The sequence below is a fragment of the Nesoenas mayeri genome, assembly GCF_963082525.1.
Source record: "Nesoenas mayeri genome assembly, chromosome: 3".
In the NCBI taxonomy this organism is placed as follows: Eukaryota; Metazoa; Chordata; class Aves; order Columbiformes; family Columbidae; genus Nesoenas; species Nesoenas mayeri.
Window position 1 is genome coordinate 109,718,639 of NC_137544.1, and position 19,939 is coordinate 109,738,577.

Here is a 19,939-nt window from a genome sequence, read left to right on the forward strand (position 1 = left end):
AAACCATGCCAAGTTACTGGTTTGCTTCTGTTCCACTTACAGCATATTAATGTACAGGTCCAACTGCAGCCCTAGCTGGCTGGTCTCAGCAAAGACTATAGATGGGGTCAGTAAAATATTGTAATGCTCCCAGTAGTGCTCAAATTCGGAAGACCATATAAAGCAGAAGAGTCCAGTCATGTAAAACACTGGCCCTGGCCAGCTCTGCAGTTCAGTGAAAATCCTCATGGACCAACCAGGTGTTGCTCCTGCAAACAGATGCACAAATGTTACTTGGCTGTGACATCTAGGCTTCAGAGAGCTCTAAGCTTTTGCATACCTATTTACATGCAAAAGGCAGGAGCCACATCATTGATGCTCCTCTTGAAAAAAGGGAAGGCTCCTCTTCCTTGTCAGATTGTGTTTTGCGGTTGGTTGCAGCCAACTGAGTTGTCGTGATGTAGAAACCTAGAGACAATCCTAGCCAATGTACCTTGGCAGCAATTCAGGTGGTATTTCTGTTTCACATGGCAACACTAACAAATGGGAGAAGACACCAATGAAATGGTAGACAGGTTTTTAATGGCATGATCAAGAATCCCCTTTTAAAAACAAAATTAATGACAACTGTGTCTGATATGAAGAAGAAATGGCCGCATCATTTATTGTATTTTTTAAAATGTGATCTGAAGTTATGACAAATGACAGGTGGATCTGTACACAGACAGGGCCTCAGTAATACATGCCAGATTTTATGGCCAAGAAATTTGCCATGCAATTGAACCGGATCATGGTTCCTCGGTCGCAGTTGTACATTCTGTTTGCAGTGTGTAAACATTCTCCAGTTGCTTTCATAAAGAATGCAAAAGAAGACATGTAGAGAGATTTAGCCTTGGGAGCCAGTCACATTTCCAAGCAGGCAGTACCAAGGAGTGAAGTCGTGTTTCCAGGCCTAAAGACTTTGTGCCAGAGGCAAAAGAAAATGGCATGGGTGCACCAGATACAATGTTTCTGAAGTGTAGAGTCACATGCTATCATGTTAAAAGGCAATATACACAAATCATCTGTGTTTCCAGCTTCAATTCCTGCCCAGAGAAGCAGCAGCCCAGGTCCCAGAGCACAGCAGTGTTGCTGACATTGGTTTTCACACACACAGGGCTCCTTGCCTAAAGCCCCGCGGTTCTGCAGAGCTCCTCACACCATCTGCAGTCGACAGTTCAAGAGCCTCTGCCTTGCAGCCCTACAGTCATTTAGCCAAGCGCTGAGTGAACATCAGCCCCTGTGTCCTTGCAGCGACCCCGTGTCAGACCTCACCCCTGCAGCCTCCTCTAGTTTAACAGCTAAGACGAGTTCTCAGCTTGGTACCTAACAGGAACCCACCTCTGAATTTGTTGTGGCAGCTCCCTTCCTCCTTTTAGCACAGAGGGCATCATCAATACATACTTCAAACCTGCTTACCAGACATTTGCAGCTCCAAAAATAAAAGGGATAATGTTCTTCCTTATAACCTAGAGCACCAGTCTGCATGATAGAGGGTCTGCTGCATGAGTTGGTGGACAAGTCTGCCTCAAGCTTTGTAGAAAACCAGGAGGGCTTCAAGCCTCCAGCCAGAAAGGGACTGACCTGCAGGGAGTACACAGTGACTTCGAAGACAAGATCTGCTTGAGGAGGTAAAATTAGGGACCAGGGGAGAGGAGAGTCATGGTGTACAAACCACTGTTATTTCCTGGGATCCTGGCTATGCTTGGGGTCACGGTTCACCACAGTGTTGCAACCAGGGCTATTCTCTGGCCTCACAAAGATACCAACCCCAATGCACATGGAGATGCTGCCAACCTGCCTTCAGGCCAACTGGCTCTGCTGTTACAATCAGCATGGTCCCAGCCCCTTGGAGCACAGCGACAGGCTGAAGAAGGGCAATACCACCATTCAGGGTTCTGCAGGAGACCATGGGAGCCGGCACACAGTGAGGCCATGGGCACCCACCCGGGACCCGTAGAAAGGGAAAAGGGCCTGTGCAGGAGCCCAGCTCACTGCTTTGCATGCAACTGAGTAGCTGGCAAACAGACAGAATCAAAAGTGGTTGCAAACTCCCAGGTGCTTTGTGAAACTAGCCTAGTGCTGCTAGGGGATATGTATATCATTAGCGCTATTTATATTGTTATAATAATACATATGATAGTCTTTACTTAGAAAAGGCTAGCAAAGTCTCCTGCCTCTCACATACTCCAAAGAAAACTGACTCAGAAATGTTTGCTACTGAAACACAAAGACTCTCATCTCAACAGAGCATTTGCAGTATCTCATGATATCCGGCAGTCCCAAAGACACTTCTGCTCCCAACACACGACCCTACAGTGCTCCTCCTCTCTGTTCCTACCACCCATATATATGTATGCACAGACGCAGGCACGGTGGCAGCCTGTCTCAGGGGTCACGTCAACATGCACATGAGCACAAGCATCTGCAGTTGGCCATGACAGATTCTGCAGCAAACACACTCATGGGGAACACACGTAGCGTCAGGCTCTTCACAGAAATTCCTGCAAACATGGAAAAGTGCTGAGAAGTCTGCTTCTCCTCCTCTTACCCCAGTTTCCTTTATTCCTCCTAGCCATTTCCTCTGCTTTGGTCAGCTCAGTCTTCTCTTTGATCTTCTCTTCTTTGCAGTGAAGCAAGGATGCAGCTATACACCAACACCAATGTTTGAGCAGCCTTGTGTTTCCTCAAGACTTGACGGAGCTTGCACACTATGTTTCATGGGCAGAGAACAGCAGGGTTTTGCATCTCCTGCATTTCTGTGATGTGACAGCCCACCATGTCCTGTGATGCCATACTGAATTGTCTGGCATACCTCAACCACTTAACCCTAACATCACAGGCCTTGTCCCCTGCTGTCCCTAAAAATGATCTCCCATGTTTTCTCCAACTAGGGCAGGTGTCCTCCTAGCCTCCCTGCAAGGTGGGGTAAGAAGAAGAGAGGACCTGGAGGAGTTGTTGACCCTTTTGCAGGCCAGTTTAAACAGTTATGTTCACAGAGAGCATCACTGCTGGTCCACATGCCTGCCAGAAAATCCCTCCAGAGAGACACGCAAGAGGAATGGGAACTTCTGCAAGCAGGGTGTGCTGTGCACCCTGATGTCAGGCGTACCATGGGTTCACACTCACCACTGAGCAACTGAAGGGCAGAACCTTGAAAATCAGAGCCAGGGAGGAGATCCAGAGCAGCACCCACATGGCAGGGGCTTTCCTGTGTCCCTCTGCTGACACCTGAAATAAGGATCCAGGCACCATCTGCTGCAGCACACTAACAGGGCTGTTAACAAGGGGCTTGCAAGCATCCCTCTGACCACGTCTGCCAGAAAAATGCAGCTGTGTGGGACACCTCTTGTTACCAAATTCTTGAAATCCACTTGACTGGAAGAGCCCAGCACTGAAACTCCTGTAAAAATAACGTCGGTGAAGGAATGAAAGAGGCAATGTGACACCCAACCAGGATCACAGCATCACTTGCTACTGGGAAGGAGAGCAGGTCTGCACACCCAAGCCTGTGGGACACAGGGGGACAGTCAGGCCCTGCAAGAGTTACCCTTAGAAGCCTTTCAGTAGTAACAGCACCTGGTACCTCCTGCACAGGCTGTCTGGGGAGGAATCATTGCTGCAGTCAGTCAGCTTTCACTTCCATTACAGCTCTTTCTCATCAGAAATAACTGAGGGAGCACGCTGCTTTTGACACACTCTCCTGCTCCCCTCTGTGCCAGGGACAGCAGGGATGCAGGACTGTGCTGGATCAATGAGGCTGGTAGCACAACCACAAGGAGAGACAACTCATGCCAGGCCCAGATCTCTGTGGAGCCAGCTGCACCATTAGCCCAGCCCTGTCAAACAACACTAGGAACAGATGATGTTTTCTGTGCTGGAAATAATTCACTGGCTTTCTGGAATCTGTTCAGATGTCCACAGAGTACCCTGTTCTCGCAGCCACCCCATCACAGCTCTCATGCTCCTTTCCCCAACAGTTCCTGTAGATGTAAACAACTTCAGGATTCCTCAGATTCAATGGCCATCAGTGTGACTGTTTGTATATTTGTTCAAATGAATCAAGGTTATTATTGTCCAGACACCTCTATCAAGCTTTGTTGTCTGCAAAGAGTAAATATGCAGCTGTGGGGATGGGTGTACAGAACAGTCGTATTTTTGTTCTGCCTCATGCAAAACATCTTTTAGGCAAGTCAATGGTGCGGGATCCAAAGTATTTGGGTCTGGAGTGTTTACCCCTGCAAGACATTGAGAAAATTTTGTGGCTACAAGATCTCACCAAGCTCAGACAGGTATTAGTCACGCTGGCTTTCATTTTCAAACATTCCTAATTAGTCCGGGGGCTAAAACCTTGGTTAATTTATTTCTAGCGGAACACTAAGCTTCTGCTCTGATAATTTTACTTGAAGAATACAGCCCTTGCTTTTACATTCCCATTGTTGTGTGGAAGAGCTGAGCACTGGGAAACACATAAACGTGACCTCCACAACTCAGTCCACTGTACTCTTAGACAGAAACGCACAAGGTTCCCATGGCATGCTAGCAAACCTCCTCAGAAAGCAGCATCTTTTGACTGTGCTACAGGATAATTTCCCACCCTTCCCTGCAGGGGAGCTGTGGCTGAAACCACAGTGCCAAAATTCACAAACACCAAGATCATGACAATAATAGCACAAGGAATTTAGGTGCAAGGGGCACCTAAGCCAAAGGCATCCAGTGACTATTTGCATCTTCAGCATGGAGCTGTGTTTGGTGGACTATAGTCTTATGGCACCAACCACACTCAGGTCGAGAGGAACCACCCATGTTGGGAGGTATGGTATCCACAGATCACAGTTTGGTATTGGGGACAGAAGCAGCTGCAGTGTGCTCCCTTCTACATCAATTAGCAAGCACTCTTGATTTCCCAGCAAGCTGCCCATACAGCCCTACTTCTATCTAACTATTCACCACAGAGGAATCTATTGAAAGAGCAGCCGTGTTGCTGAGCAGAAATGCCAGATGGCCTCCTCTGTGGGACACACTGGAGCAGGTAGCAAGGCCTGCCTGTCTCCTATTCACAAATGCAGAGGCATCCCTGGAAAGAAGACCCCCTGCTCCAGCCTGCCCCTGCTCTTATCTCAGCACACAAGGATGCATTCATCCTTCTTGGCTAAGCTGGTGACAATCCTTTGCTAACACAGGTGACAGGAAGTGAGCCAGCACTCAGGTAGATGGTGGAGGCCAAGGCTAGCATTTTCCCAGACACAAGAGAGGAGGGATTTGCTTGCAGAACAGGAGCCTTCCTGTCCAGCAGACCTTCCTCTCATCATCTCTGCTCCTCTTTTCAAAGCCAGGGTTGGTGTTGGTGACTGGTATTGCTAGAGAGAGGGGAATGCCTGGGGACGGAGGGGACTTAGGCACTAGGCAGGCTGCCTGGGTTGCTGCTTGGTGCTGTGCATTAGCAAGCGTGAGCTGCAGGCTGGATGTCTCCCTTGAAGAAGGTTCTGTGGCTCACATGCTCTCAGACCCTCGGGAGCTGATCACAACTGTGTGGGGTGAGAGTGTGTGAAGCATTGAACTACAGCTACTGCTATACACTCGTGGGTCCAGCACGGAAGGCTGTGCTGCAGCATCTCAACTGTATACTATATGCTGAAGTTACCCAGGGCTGGCAGAAGAAGACCATTATCTGGCAGCAGCCTTACTCTCCAGGGACATTTGCTTTCCTTTGGTTGCTGGACTCTGAGTCTGGGTTTTTGCTCTTTGTTGCTTTTTGGCCACACCAGGAGAGGTCAGGGAATCCCCTGTCAGCCCCAGGGCCTGAGCTGCATGCTGGGGGGGAAGGAGAAACTTGCTGGAGAGCAGTCCCTGGCTTATACTTTTGGCAGGGAGAAGGATTTTCCCTCCAAGGTGGCAGCAGGCTTCTGGGAGAAAGCACTGGGGTTTCTTGAAGGAAGGACAGGGCTCTGAGGGGCTCTGAGGGGAGATCCACAGCTGGACCTCCATGAGCTGCTCCGTGGAGGAAGAGAAGTGGAGCTCAGCGAAGGAGGAAGCCGACTTTGTGTCTGTGTAGTTCGCCGCTCGTTTGGGACACTTCCAGCTCGTCTCTGTGCCTGAAGCCTGCAGAGGAAGAGAAAAGGGAGGATGAAAGGGAATTTCTGCAAGGGGCTTAGGGCTCCTGGCAAGTTTGGCATGAATGTTGCTGAGCAATTATAAGAAGTCTCCAGCACCAGAATGACAGGAGTTTTGCTGTGGACAAGACAGGGCACTGGTTTGAACACTCGTGCTGTTAACTAGTGTTGGCCCTGATCCTCCAGTGCTCTCTGAGACAATGCACAGGCATGGTTTGGCCAATAGCACATATCTGTGACTCTTCTTGACATGCAGCATGGATGTAGCAACTTCTTTCAAGGTAAGAGGTACAATCTGGGAATGTGGGGATGAGCTGGATTGCACCAGCTGGCCTCTGACAGTAACTACTGGTAGATAAACCAACCCACAGGGATGCCCTCCTTTCACCCCACACCTCTGAAAGAGCAGAATTTGCTAGACCTGTGGCAGAGCCACATCAGCATCTCTGCTCCTGGGCTGGACCTCCAGACCCAAGTTCAGGAAGAAAAGCCAAACACTGCAGAATTCAGAAGGCTCACTTCCCCTTATATGTCTATGCTTACTTGATAGAGAACAAGGTACCTTCAAAAAAATCCCAAGACACAGGGATATGTAGGAACTCAGACCATGTGGAGGTGGTCCGTGCTGTTCTGGATCACTGACAGAGCCCATGCACGTACATCTCCCTCTCTCCACCTCTTTGCATGCTGGCCATCTTCTGAGGCAATCACAACTGGCAACCTTGCAGCCCTTGGAGCTCTAATCACAATAGCCAGGTCAGTCACAACTGTGCCAAGTATGCTGCAAAACTGAGAGCTCAACATGGGAGGACTCTGCTATTATCAGGATCAGATCAAATGAACGAGCTTGTGAAACGGAAGAAGGCCTCAAAGCCAGGGCAAGAGAAGAGGGCTTTGGCCCTTTGGCCAGACTGAGCCAAAGAAGGCAGAGAGGTGGCAATTTCACACATCAGTGAGCTGAAATTACTGTAGAAAACAGGGATGGACCACTCATTCAACCCAAGTGAAAGGTAAAGCAGTAGGAGGTGAGCAAAGTCCTGGCTGCATCTCCTTAACAAGTCCAACATTTTGCATTGCTCAGCATTTTGGTCTTACCTGTAGGCAAGAGCCGCATCCTGTGGAGAGCTACATAGCATGGCCATTGCAACAGCCATGGAGTTCTCAGACTTTGCCGCCTCTAGTGTTGTTTTCACTGGTGTGATGGGCCGAGGAATTCTGCTCTTTGTGCTTATGGGTCTTTCTTCTTTCCCCAGGGGAGCAGCCTTCTCTTTCCCAGCCTTCCTTGGGACTGAGTCATCAGAGTCATGTGTGTCCTCCTCAGAACCAGTGGCTGAGAGGGTTTCTGAAGCCTGCTGCCTCTCATCGCTGGAGGATGCTGAGGAGGAGGCCTCTGAGGCCAGCCGAAGAAGGCGGTTTTGCCTCTTCTCCATCACGAAGCGAGCCAAGTCAGGTTGCTTTGCCCTCTTGTAAAGCCTCTCTTTGGCAGAAAGTGATGTTGAAAGGTCTGAGCCAGTGTCCTCCTCAGAGAACAAAATGGGTATTCGACTTCTATACCTGGAACCAAGAGGCCTCCTGGGGCCTTTATGCTGTGTGTTGAAGAGGATCTCTGCTCGTTTCAGGTGTTCTGCCACCAGTGCTGACTTCTCAAGGTCAGAATCCCTTGTCACCACCTTACCAGGCTCATCCAAATCCAGCGAGAGTGACACTTTGTCAGAGAGCTCTGGCTTGTCTTTGAGAGGCTTTGCTTCAGCATTGGGAAGGGGCAGCTGCTCCCCTGCTGTTTCTGAGGTGGTTTCAATGTGATTAGCCGAAAGCGCAGAGCTCTCTGTCTGTGCCCCTTCCAGTCCTGAATGTATGCTTTCATTCTCTATCTGCACCAGGTTGTCCTCCAGCTCTTCTTCAATAATGACCTCCTCAAACTGGCCCGGAGGGCAGTTCTCCTCATGCCTCATCAGCTCGCCACTGGAAGACATGACATGTAAGTGGGTCTTTTCAGCAATATGAACAAATGTGCGCTCAACTTTGGTAAAGGGGGAGGAAGCTGTAGCCACTGTCACGGGGGGGCTTTGGTTCAGATTTAAGGACTGAAGAGAGGGTCCCTGGCTCGGATACATGCAGTTGGCTATCCATAGGCTGTGGCCGCTCACTCTGAGGAGTCAGTGCAGCAAGAGTGCCCAGATCAACTTCTGGAACCAAGTCTGTGGTCACTGGAGACTCTTTCAGATCACCTGGCGAAAATAGCACTAGTGTTTTTGAGCCTTCCTCCAGCTCCAGGTCCTCACCAGCAGTGGAAGCGCGACCCTTGGATCCCTTCTGGTCATCAGCCAGGAGTGTGGAGGGTGCACACTCCTGGCTGCGCTCTGTGCTTTTTTGACTCAGGCCACTGCTGGAACCATTGTGCATATCAATCTCATCCCCTTCCTCCTCTTCCTCCTCCTCGTCTTCTTCCTCATTGTCTTCTTCCTCCTCCTCCTCTTTTCCATTTATTTCCAGATAAGGTTCCAGAGGTTTGCAAGGGGCAGTCAAAACAACATTTGAGAAATCAACTTTCTTTATCCGCTGGGATACCTTAGGCTTTTCCCAGTAGTCTGACATATCTTTCTGAAGTCTTGATAAGGCAAACTTAAAGGCACTGCCTTGGGCAGACCATTCATTTCAAATGACTTCAGCATATATGCCTGCAAGAAGACACATGTGACAAAAGAAAAGGGTTAGTATTCAGACATGGCATGGACACAGACATCAGAATCAAGAGCAGTGGGAAGCATCAGTCGAAAGATTCTAGTCCATGACACTTTCAAAATACATGCCTGAGCATTGATCCCTCAATCATTTAATTCATACAAACCTTAGAGAGATTCACACATACTCATAAATGAAGGCAGAAAAATGTGCCAAAGGAGTTCCTTTGTTAGCAGTCTTTACCTGGACCTAAAAGAGATTTTTGCAAGCAATTCCTCAGGATTTTTTTCATGTTTACCAGTCTTCTTCAGTATTTATATATATGTATTGCAATATTTAAATATTTACATATTCACTTCTTCCTTACTGGAACCATTCAGCAACTCTCTTTCATTCCTAGGCCATGGTGAACTCAAGGGGCTCCTCAGGGCCAGCTACATTTGCTGATGCCTTTTCCATATTATCCACCATTGTCTTGGGGGCAATACCCTTGTAGTGCTCCTGTGTTCCCCTCTATGCTATTCATCCCTCGCTCCTGCTCTCACATCCCTCCAGCAACTCATACTTCTGACTCTTACAGGCTCCTTCAGCTTTCACTAAAATGATTAGCAAGTTAGGTCATGAAAGCTGACATATAAAGTATCATTATTAGACTCTGGGGTGTCCAAAAACTAAAAGCAATGGGAGGACAGAACAGCTGGTCTTTCTTGAGTAGCAGTCTGTGGTGGAGAGATGGCCCATAAGGCACCAGGGGTAGGTTGTGAAATGATACAATACCAACAGAAAAGCAGCAACTCACACACACATGCACACACTTGAACAAATAAGCAAAATAAGCAAAAAAATCGCAAAATAAATAGGCAAAATAAATGTCCATTGAAGTTTAGTCTAATTAACTATTAGTTGCAAATTAAAACCACAGAAGCATCACTCTGTAAAATGGATTAAAAAACCAAACCAAACCAAAACCAAATCCCAAAACATTTAAGTCACCCTTCTTTAAGAGGGCTGGGAAACAAAAGCCTCTCTGTAAACTCAACCAATCAATAATGCATCAGGTTACTTTTCAGTCCTAATTATGAACAGCAGGCTCCAAACATCGGTGTTTGCAAGTGGCATTTGACAGTATCAGAGGCTACGACTAAACAAGCACCCATTTAACTACCTGGGCTACAGAGCTGCCATCAGCCAGCACATTCATCTGGCTATGGGAACAGAACATTTTGTCTCTGAGAGGGAAAGAAGCCCTCAATAGCTTTTCAGTCCAATGACACAATTTTCTAATTGTGCTGTAAATCTGTATGTTATTCTGTGCAGAGCAACTGCCTTATTGGTATGCCTGAAAAATGTAAGATCTCTATGCTCATGTATAACAGGGACATTTCAAATAGCTCAGTGGGCAGCATCAAGCTGTTATGCATGGTGAAAAATTGTTATCTATTTAGTATTTCTTTTTATATCTTATAAATTAAAACACAGGCTGGTGTTGGCAATGCCTCTGGACTCCAAATCATTGTCTCTTATTTCATTAAAGCTGAAGTCTGGTGCTGAAGATGACCCTGTATTAGCCTGATTTAGTCTTTCACTGACCCACTCTACCTTTTCTATTAGGATGACAGATTTGGGTCTTGAACTGGTAAGAGGGACTTACCACCCTTTGCAAAGAGAATTACCCACTTGACTTCCTCCCTCAGGCATTTTTTGGACATTAGCAGCCTAAAATTGGCTTCTGCCTGTTGGCTGGATGTGGTTTTCCCAGGACATATACCTGCAGTGCTATCCTGGAGTCTTAACCAGACACGCTTCCTCAGTGGAACTGGGACCTGATTAAAGAAGCCCTGACCAACATCTTGCCTTGTGCTGAGCCTCCCACTGGAAGGAGTACCTGATCCCCAATAACAGTTCACCTGCTGCTCTACTTCATCCCATTTTCTAGATGCTGTGATTGATGGTACAGCTTTGTGATCGCTGGTTTCTCTGCATATGTAAACTTTCATACATCCCGTCAGCTCCTACGAGCTTGTGTCATCTCATCTACTTTCTGGTCAAGAAGAACTGAATCCAGTCCTGCAGTGTACATCCTCTGTAGGTCAGAGATACGGTTTATGTGTCCTGCAGTCTGCCTCACCAGCAGCCCTGTCTCCAGCAACCCCTCTTTCCTCAACAGCTCTTACCCTTGCAAGACATCAGAAGTTTTACTGAGATGAGATTCACATGAAGCAGTAAGATATGATATAGAGCTGGACATCATGATGTTGCTGTAATAAAAATAATGCTTCTTTCCTTCTTCTGCTCTGGTACCCCTTTGCTGTCATTCAGTTGTGCAGTAGATACCTTTCTAATCATAATGTACTTCCACCTCTGGCTGTACAAATTCTTTGTGGTATTTAGCAAATGAACTGCCCTTCTGTCTGTAATTCCCCATGTATTTTCTATTTCCCTGCATGGACATTGCACCCTAAGCACAACAGTGATTGTTTGGCTTCTGCCTACCTGTGGGAGACTTGGACTGCTTAACCTGTTGCATGCAATACCCCAAAATTGTCAGAATGCTTTCCTTAAAGAAGCCCGAAGCTGTTGTTGTTTTGCTGCTGCAAATGCACCATGGAGAAAATCTGAAGAGCATAAATATGCCAAAAAATATGGAGGATAGAAGTTACCTACAAACTCAACTAAAAGAAACTTTGTTGAAATGCTGCTTGCATCAATTATTTATTTAACACATATTTTATTACCTTCATTGCTATCATCACCTGAGGCTGTTAACAAGGAAGAATGTCCTAGGGCATCAAAGTATGAGATTGGCTTCACTGTTGAGTTAATGTAATCAGCAGCTAGCTGTAAGCAAACAGCCTGCCGGACCAGGTGTTCGCAGTTTGTCCTCTCTTGGCAGTCATCATGTGTCTTCTGTACTACAGGTCACTCAGCTGCTCTAGGACTTTTTCCCAAAAGCTGGAGAAGAATTTTTCTGTTCTGCTGTGCCAATGGGAAGATGCCAGAAGATCAAGAGTGGAGAGTCTTAGCTTGCATCTTAAAATTGTAGAATAAAAAAGGTGTAAGGAATCTCTGGAGGTCTCTGCTCCAGCCACCCTTCAAAGTAGGACTAACTCAGAGATGTCTGCTCCAGGCCATGTCCAACTGAGTTTTGAGTATCTTCAAAGACGGAGATCTCACAACCTCTTTGGGACCCTGTCCTAGAGTTTGAGGCTTTTCATGCTGAAAAAGTTTTTCTTTATATCTAATTTCTACATCTAATTTTCCTTTTACCCAGCTTGTGTCCATCACATCTCATCTTTTCATTGTGATCCTCTGAGAAGAGTCTGGCATCATCCTTCCATCAGGTGATTCAAGGAAAAAATAAGATCCCACCCCAACCCTTCTCTTTTTAAGGCAGAACAAACCCAACTCTCTCAGCCTCTCTGTATGTCATATGTTCTAGTTCCTCATCATCTCGGTGGCCCTCTGCTAGGCTCCCTCCACTATGAGAAGGAACTATGCCATGAGTTGAGGCAACCATCCCGTTTTAAAAAGCTACCAAGACTGTGAGTGGGCAGGGCTACCCTGGATCTGGACAAATCTGAGTCAAAAACACTGCCTTTACCTATAGCAAGCTCCGACCTCTGCCTATGTTCCTCTCTTTCTCGGAAGACACATTTGCCTGTCTTTGGGCAGTGAACCATTTTTTTCCAACCTGCTTGGGCTTAGATCTTAACTCCTGGGTCTTTTGACTTCCCAGTCAATTGTCCAGGAATGCATATGGCTGTTAATTAGTCTGAGCATGTGTGCCCCACAAAGTCTCTGCATTTCACATCTGTAACACTCTGTCTTTTCACTGAATTTAAATTAAATTTGGCTAGTAACTACTTTGGGCAACAATATGTATTTGGAAGGCAATAAATATGCCTGCTTTGCACAGAGGCTACAATTAGAATATGAAGAGGAAGGAGAGTCAGGAGAGAAAAAGATCTACCTGCTTGTATTTGGTAGAGGCAGAAATCAGAGCCTTCAAGTCCATCTCTGTCCCCGTGCTCATCAGCAGCTACGTGGAGTCTGGGGATTTGTCTTTAAACTGGTGGGGTTTCAAATTAGCAGGATCATTGGCAATAGGACATCCTCAGAGGAGACTTACATTACCCAATATGACAGCTGGAAAGTTTCTACATCCCAGTGATGCTGCAAATACTGCAAAAATCAGCAAAGGTGCAATCTCCACGGAATTACAGAATAGTTGGGGTTCAAAGGGACCTCTGGAGATCATCTAGTCCAACCCACCTGCTAAAGCAGATTCAGCCAGAGCAGATCACACAGGAATGTGTCCAGGTGGGTTTTGAATGTCTCCAGAGAAGGAGATTCCACAACCTCTCTGGGCAGCCTGTTGCAGTGCTCTGTCACCCTCAAAGGAAAGAAGTTTCTCCTCATGTTTACATGGAACCTTCTATGTTTCAATTTGTGCCTGTTGCCCCTCATCCTATTGTTGGGCACAACTGCAAAGAGTCTGGTCCTATCCTCTTGACACTCATCCTGGAAATATTTATGAGTATAAATAAGGTCCCCTCTAAGCCTTCTTTTCTCCAGACTGAACAGACCCAGATCTCTCAGCCATTCCTCATAAGAAAGATGCTCCAGACTCCTAACAATCTTTGTAGCTCTCTGGTGGACTCCCTGCAGTAATTCCTTGTCCTTCTTAAACTGGGAAGCCCAGAACTGGCCACGGTACTGCAGATGTGGCCTCACCAGGGCAGAGTAGAGGGGGAGGAGAACCTCTCCTGACCTGCTGGCAACACTTGTCACAGCAAGTTTACAACCATGTATTAGAAGTTCCCAGGTCCCCTTGTCACCAAGAATGTAGCCAGATGTGTTCTTCTCAGACAGCAGCACAGAGCAGACTCATGCTGGTGGGTTGAAGAGCAGTACCAACATCCAGATTGTTAATGCGCTGCTCTGTATCCTGCCTCATGCCAAGTCACGCACACTCTGCCCAGGTCCCTTTAGCAATATGGAGTGATGACAGCACTTGCCATGCCTGTATGGCTTTCTGGTGCTCTTACAGCTCTTGAATGCATAGAGAAAAGACCCTATAGCTTGTCTGTGCCTACACCCCCACAGCAGAGCAGTCTGTGGCACTGCACAGAGTGCGCCTGGCATTCACCAGAAAAGCCTGCCGTCTCCAGAAGCTCTGCACTGACATGGGGGAAAGGGAACAGTTTCTCAGGTGAGCCTAATCAATTTTCTCTTAGACTGTAGAATTTCAGATTATCATTTTTCTCCCATCTCTTGGTTTTAAACATTTTAAATGCAATAATTTGTGAAACAAAACCAAAACCAAAGCAAACCAAACCAAAACAACAAAACTAAAAAAAAAACAAACCAAACAAAAAAACCCCACCTGGTACAAGAAAAAGATCACAATATTTGGCTAACATAAAACTAGGAAATACTGCATCCGTTCCATCTACCATTCTGTTTCAGACCTTGTTCTGAATCATCTCTCAGCCAGTGGCATCCATGCATCATCCATGTGCCAGTGGCATGGATGGCTCTATGGCATCCCTGCATCCTTCCACAGTGTTTCAAAGATGCACATGTCCCACATACCAACAGTCTTACAGAAGCAAACCAAAATGTGCTTTAAGGTGTTTATCACAGAGGAGATGGGCTTTGGACCCTGCTAGAGGCAGACTCGTAAGAATCCTGACTCTCCATACAATTCCCAGGAGAAAAAAGAGACTCACACACTGTACAATCCTGTAAGTCAGAGACCACAACCAAATCCCAGCTCTTCCTCCCAGGCCGTCACCTGCCTGCACAAACTGCTTTCTGTCTGTGAGGAGTTGGGGTCTTGTACTTCTTCTGCAAGCGGGAAGGTTTCCAGCACCCTTTCCACAGGTACCAGAGCCTTTGCATGCACCTACTGCCTGCAGCCTCCCTCTCCAGCCCCTTTCAGAAAAACACTGAATTAGTAACTGTGCAATTCACACCAAAGCGGACAGGGTCTGTCACCATGTCTCCTCTTCCAACCTGATGCCAGACAGACCAACAGCAATAGGGGTTGGACCACATGCCGCTCTACAGTGGCGACTGCTTTCAGATGTGAGTCACAATGAAAGCAGCACGGTCGGATCCACTGAGCAGCCCAGGCAGGAGAATGTTACTTGCAGAACAACCACAATTTTGCATCTGCTTCCCTGGGGCTTTGGGGAGTGGAGGGACTGGAAGTTTACCAGATGTTCTTAAATGCCTTGTCAAATGGCTGATGGGAGACAGCCATCCAACCACCCTGTGCAGACCATGCTGCCAGCCAGTGGAGGATGCTCAGTGGAAGAAACCAAGAGAAATGTGATAAATTGTTTCTGCTGTGTTCATAGGTGTTGAATTGTACTAGCTTAAGTTTAGCCAGTTTGGATGCTGGTAACCATCAAGGCAGAGCTCTAAAAACTTTCATAAGTTCGGGCTAGTTGTAACCTGCTGCTGTGATATGACTGGGTTCAAGTGAAATTGATACTAGCCTAAATTTATGTAAATTGAACTCACAGTGTGGCCTTCCCAAAGTACATTAAACACATCTCCAACAGTCACAGAACTTTGTTTCTATTTCCAGATCTGTCTTAACTGTGAGTTTTCAGTGATCACATTAGTAAACAATAATAAAACTCTCTCTGTTCTACCAGAGCTCTTTCATATTCCAACCTGGTGCACCCAAGGATAAGCAGGGGAAAACTGCCCAGAGCTGGAAGCAAAGGGAGCAGAAAAACAAAGCAAGAAAGCAAACAAAAAACCCAGCCATCAACAAGGTGCCGCCTTTAATTCTTTAATAAGGTTTTGGTAGTATACAAGGAGTTTTTTTTCTTTCCTTGTTTTTTTTTTTTTTTTTTTTTGGATTGTCTGGATTAGCATACATGGATTTAAAAAAGGCACAAAATCCATTGCACAGCTTCTGTTTGTTTGTTTGTTTTTGATTACATTGCCTGTTTATTGTAGTTTCAAGTGTAGGATTTTACAGTACTATGTACTATGCAGCATATGTACAGTACTATGCAGCATTTACAGCATGGTCTACATACAGGTAATCAATGCATGCATTTATACAGGAGGCAGAATTAAAATTCTCTCTCAGTATTTCTATATACAGAATCGTACAGTGTTTTTCTTCTGAAAAAAAGCTTTAAATTGGTCTTGCATGCTCAGTGTGCAAAAAGAATTAATGCAAGCATATATTACAGTGTTATTGCAGTACAAAAAGGGGTTGACCTTAGGCTCTAAAGGGATTAGATACAGGAAGAATAAAAAGACTCAAGGAAAATAAGCTTTGGATCCCTTTAGTAAACTACATCCTTCCAAATGGCTCCCTACTCAGCATTGCCTTTAAAGCTACAGCAGGCTGCTTCTGCTCCATCTCCCTGCTGCCCTCCCCTGAGACAAACTTCCACTGGTTCTTCAAATCTTCTGCCTCTAACAAACTGATGAGGACTTCTAGCAACTTGAGGAAGCCCTTCTGCTTTGCCTCCCAAGCCTGAAGACCTGCTTGAAAGGGACTTTCCTGAGATCCTCTGCTTCAAGCAAACTCAACTCTCAGCAGATGAAGTTTCTCAAGCAAGCCAGGAAGTACAACAGGTTATCTACAGCTTTTGTCTCCTCTCAGTAGAAATTACTACAGAAACCCACATTCAGCTCCTACTTGAATAGCGGTTGGATAAATATGGTTTGGACTACCTCCTGTTTAGCAGCAACAGAAGTCTAACAGGTAACACAAGGTAATGCAAAGGAAGGATATGCTCGTCCCTGAGATTCTTCATGGGAGCTGGAAAGCCTGAGAAGCGGAAATCGAGTTCCCAATATGACGTTAATTGTTCCATTGAGAATGGGAAGAGGCCTTAGTCCTGAGAGATGCAGATGACACACAAACAGCAAGAGCCGTAGTTCGGTCTTCCCTGTAACAGCTTTGATTTGGATACTATCAGGACCTTAGCATATCCTGGAAGTGACATTGTCCTCTGCCAACATAGACTAAGCTTGTTTCGGACTGGGAGATCTGGCAGGATTCACAACAGTGAATGGAAAAAAAACTATAATCTGAGCTTCTGAAGAAGCTCTTTCTTCAAACCAGTTTTAGATGAGGTAAAAGTAGCGGGGGTCTTAGAGCTGCCATATTTGCTTGCAGGATCTGTTGTTCCAAGAATCAGCATCATAAATGTCAGAGAGATGTTCTTCTTTCCAGCATCTTACCATCAAACACTGCATAGCCTTTCCCTCTTTTTTCTTTTTTTTTTTTCAACCGAGGTCAATAGGACAGCCCAGTCCTATGCTGGTTAAGTGTCCCTCCCTATTTGTGCTTTTACATGTTGTTAGGTTTATGCCAGTTTTCCTAGCATCTTGACCAGAAGCAAGAGCTCTGTAAGGGTAGTATGCCTGCCACTTAGCTTCCCACCTCTGCACCCACGACTGTCTCCAGCAAGAGTCAATGCAGAGCTCCTTCTCTGAGCAGACACGAGCAAGGTGGAAGAAAATGATAATCCAAAAATTGTTCTAGTCCCTAATAGTAAAGGCAACTTAATAGCAGCAAGAAAGAAGCAGCAGCAGCAGCTTCTGAAAGCTAAACATCTTCCTTAGTCATAAAAATAACCAGAAGTCAGCAGTGCTGAATAAGAACCTGATCTGGCTTTTTTTTTTTTTTTTTTTTTTTTTTAGGAATGACCAAGCTGAAGGGGCAAGAGCCCCACAGAAATCCTCCTTATCTGACTTGTTCAGAGGAAATCTGCCATTACTGTGTTCCACATTTCCAGATCATTAATTGCACTCATAATTAAACTGAGAAACTTGTTGGAGTTGTTGGAGGAAGCCCTGGGGATTCTTATGAGGCAAGTGCACTAGGTGAGGTAATCAACTTGAAACACTTTGCATGTGAAAAAAACCCCTCCAAACATAAAACCATTTTCTTTTCAAACACTAAAAGACATGCAAGTGAATGTAAAATGGGGATTGCTTCCAATCCCCAGGTTACACGGTTAGCAGCTTGTTCAAAATGTACATTCATTGTAACATCATTTTTTCAATACAAAGGAGTTGCAATACATCAGATAATACATTTCCCAGAAATTAATCTTTGCACTGTCCCAAGGAACTGCAAATGTGTGTGTTATAGCAAACCAAACACAAAACATATGATATAAAAATGCAACAAAAAGGAAGGTAGTACTGCAGTGATCAGCCTTTACACATTTTATTTAATGTTTTAACATTACCCAAAATAGGCGTTTGCATACTAATAAGTTATGTCCTAAGTGGCAGCACCGTTCCTATCGCCAGAATACTCTGCCACCAGCAGATGGTGAATAGAGGGATAGGTATGCTACAAGACACTGAATTAAGAAAAGTGGGCTGGGCTAGGTTGCCAAAATGAGATCTGCAACATGCAAAGGATGCCAGGTGTGCCATTTGAACCAGACAACATGATAATTTCTGTAACTGATTGAGATTTGTTCTTTGCAATAGCCTTTTGAGTACTTGGATGTGTGCAAAGTGGCCCATTACCGGCACAGAAAGGTTTCTTTAAGGCATGACCATGCATGGCCATTTGTATTTCATGTGTGGGTCATGGACACATATAAACACACATACAACCAGAAATGGAAGCTCTGGTAAAAAGCATCCTGACACCACCCTGGGGACAACAGTGAAACCAGGAAACACATCTGGCTTACTTTGGTCAGCTTCTCCAGAAACTATCATCTCCTCCAGCCACTCTGGGGAAGGGCTGGCAACTACAAGGGAAGTGGGTCAAGAAGAAAAGCACACCATGTTCTCCAGCTGAGAAATATCCAGGGCAATTTATTCACTATAAACACTAACAGGATCCATGATTTTCAAGGCTTCAGACCTTGTCTGCCAGGAAATGCAATTTTATTTTCTTCAGCTAGCCTCTTTGAAGCCATCTGTTACTGCCAAGCAGATATATATATATGATAGTGATCTCCAAATAGTTCTTTCCCATTTGTCACAAAAGGAAAACCAGAAAAGGTAAAATAAAAATAATAGCTTCTCTTTTGAGTAGATTGGGATAAAAGAGCACTTTCTTATTCAATGTGAGAGTTGCAGAATAGTCTCAGCTCCAGGTAAAGTTCTGAGAGTGGCGTGAATAAATCTCCACTGACAACCATTAATTAAATGTGTCATTCATCTAACCCAGCAGTTTGCAATAAAAATAAATTAAGTCATTGACACAGTATTATGTTGCTGTAATATGAATGTAGCCTAAAGAGGAGATGCTAAACCCTCTGGACAAATACAGTGAGTATCTGTCATCAATCCCTCCAGATGAGCAGTAGAAAATCACCTTCTATTTTCAGGAATAATCTTGTACCACTGCCAAGCACTTAAAAATTCCATATATACACATCATGGAAGATTAATCGATGGAGACGTGAGAGGGAAGGACATTAGAAAATAGGAAAAGGATTGAACATATCATTTCATGCTTTCTGATCTCCAGTCTCATAGTGCATCCTATTGTTGAGCTATTTTACAAGACTAAACTAGCAATGTATATATTTTCTTGCCTTAATTTATTTACGTAGAATCACAGCATCAGATTCAAATAGAGCATTTTTACATGAGAGAGCAAGTGAAGTTCCTGGTGATTTGCAGTGAAAGAAATGCCTGTATGACATTTGTTTCATTTGGTATATAGGTCCCACCCACTGTCCTGACAATTTCCAGATCATGAAATAATATTCTGCCTCCTGAAATTCTCTCTGTGCAATCAAACTCTCATATCTGGCCTCATCTTTACATGTTCTGAAAAGGCTTTGTTTGCCACTGACTTCCTCTATTGGTCCCGCATGTCAAACAGGAGAGAAGTGACTCACAGAAAAATAAAGCACACAAGCTCACAACAAGAGAAGTGGTGTTTAACCAGCTGTTTACATGGTTTGCAATCACAGATGGCAGCTGTGTATTAATTGAAAGAGCATTGCCAGTTCTCTACATTCAGCTGCTCATGGACACAATAATTTTGAGGAGTTTGATGAGTCCTAAGGATTCCAGGATTTGAAACTTGTGAAACTGTCCTGGAAATGGATGGTATCTTCCACTGTCATCTTTGAAACCAAACTGCCTTTAAACAACATGAT

The 19,939-nt window shown here is 45.4% G+C and overlaps 1 protein-coding gene across 1 annotated transcript in view; it reads right to left on the reverse strand.

The window, feature by feature from the left end:
• Positions 1-5,685: 5,685 nt before the first annotated feature.
• The window catches only part of LOC308038714 (tau-tubulin kinase 1-like), a gene marked incomplete at both ends in the record, with an annotated part of 32,068 nt that continues 17,814 nt past the window's right edge, over positions 5,686-19,939 (reverse strand). Inside the window, 6 exon segments of the mRNA XM_080341489.1 lie at positions 5,686-5,842; positions 5,844-5,932; positions 5,934-6,120; positions 7,227-8,194; positions 8,196-8,732; positions 8,738-8,809. Of these exon segments, the coding sequence (XP_080197615.1) occupies positions 5,686-5,842; positions 5,844-5,932; positions 5,934-6,120; positions 7,227-8,194; positions 8,196-8,732; positions 8,738-8,809 (2,010 nt within the window).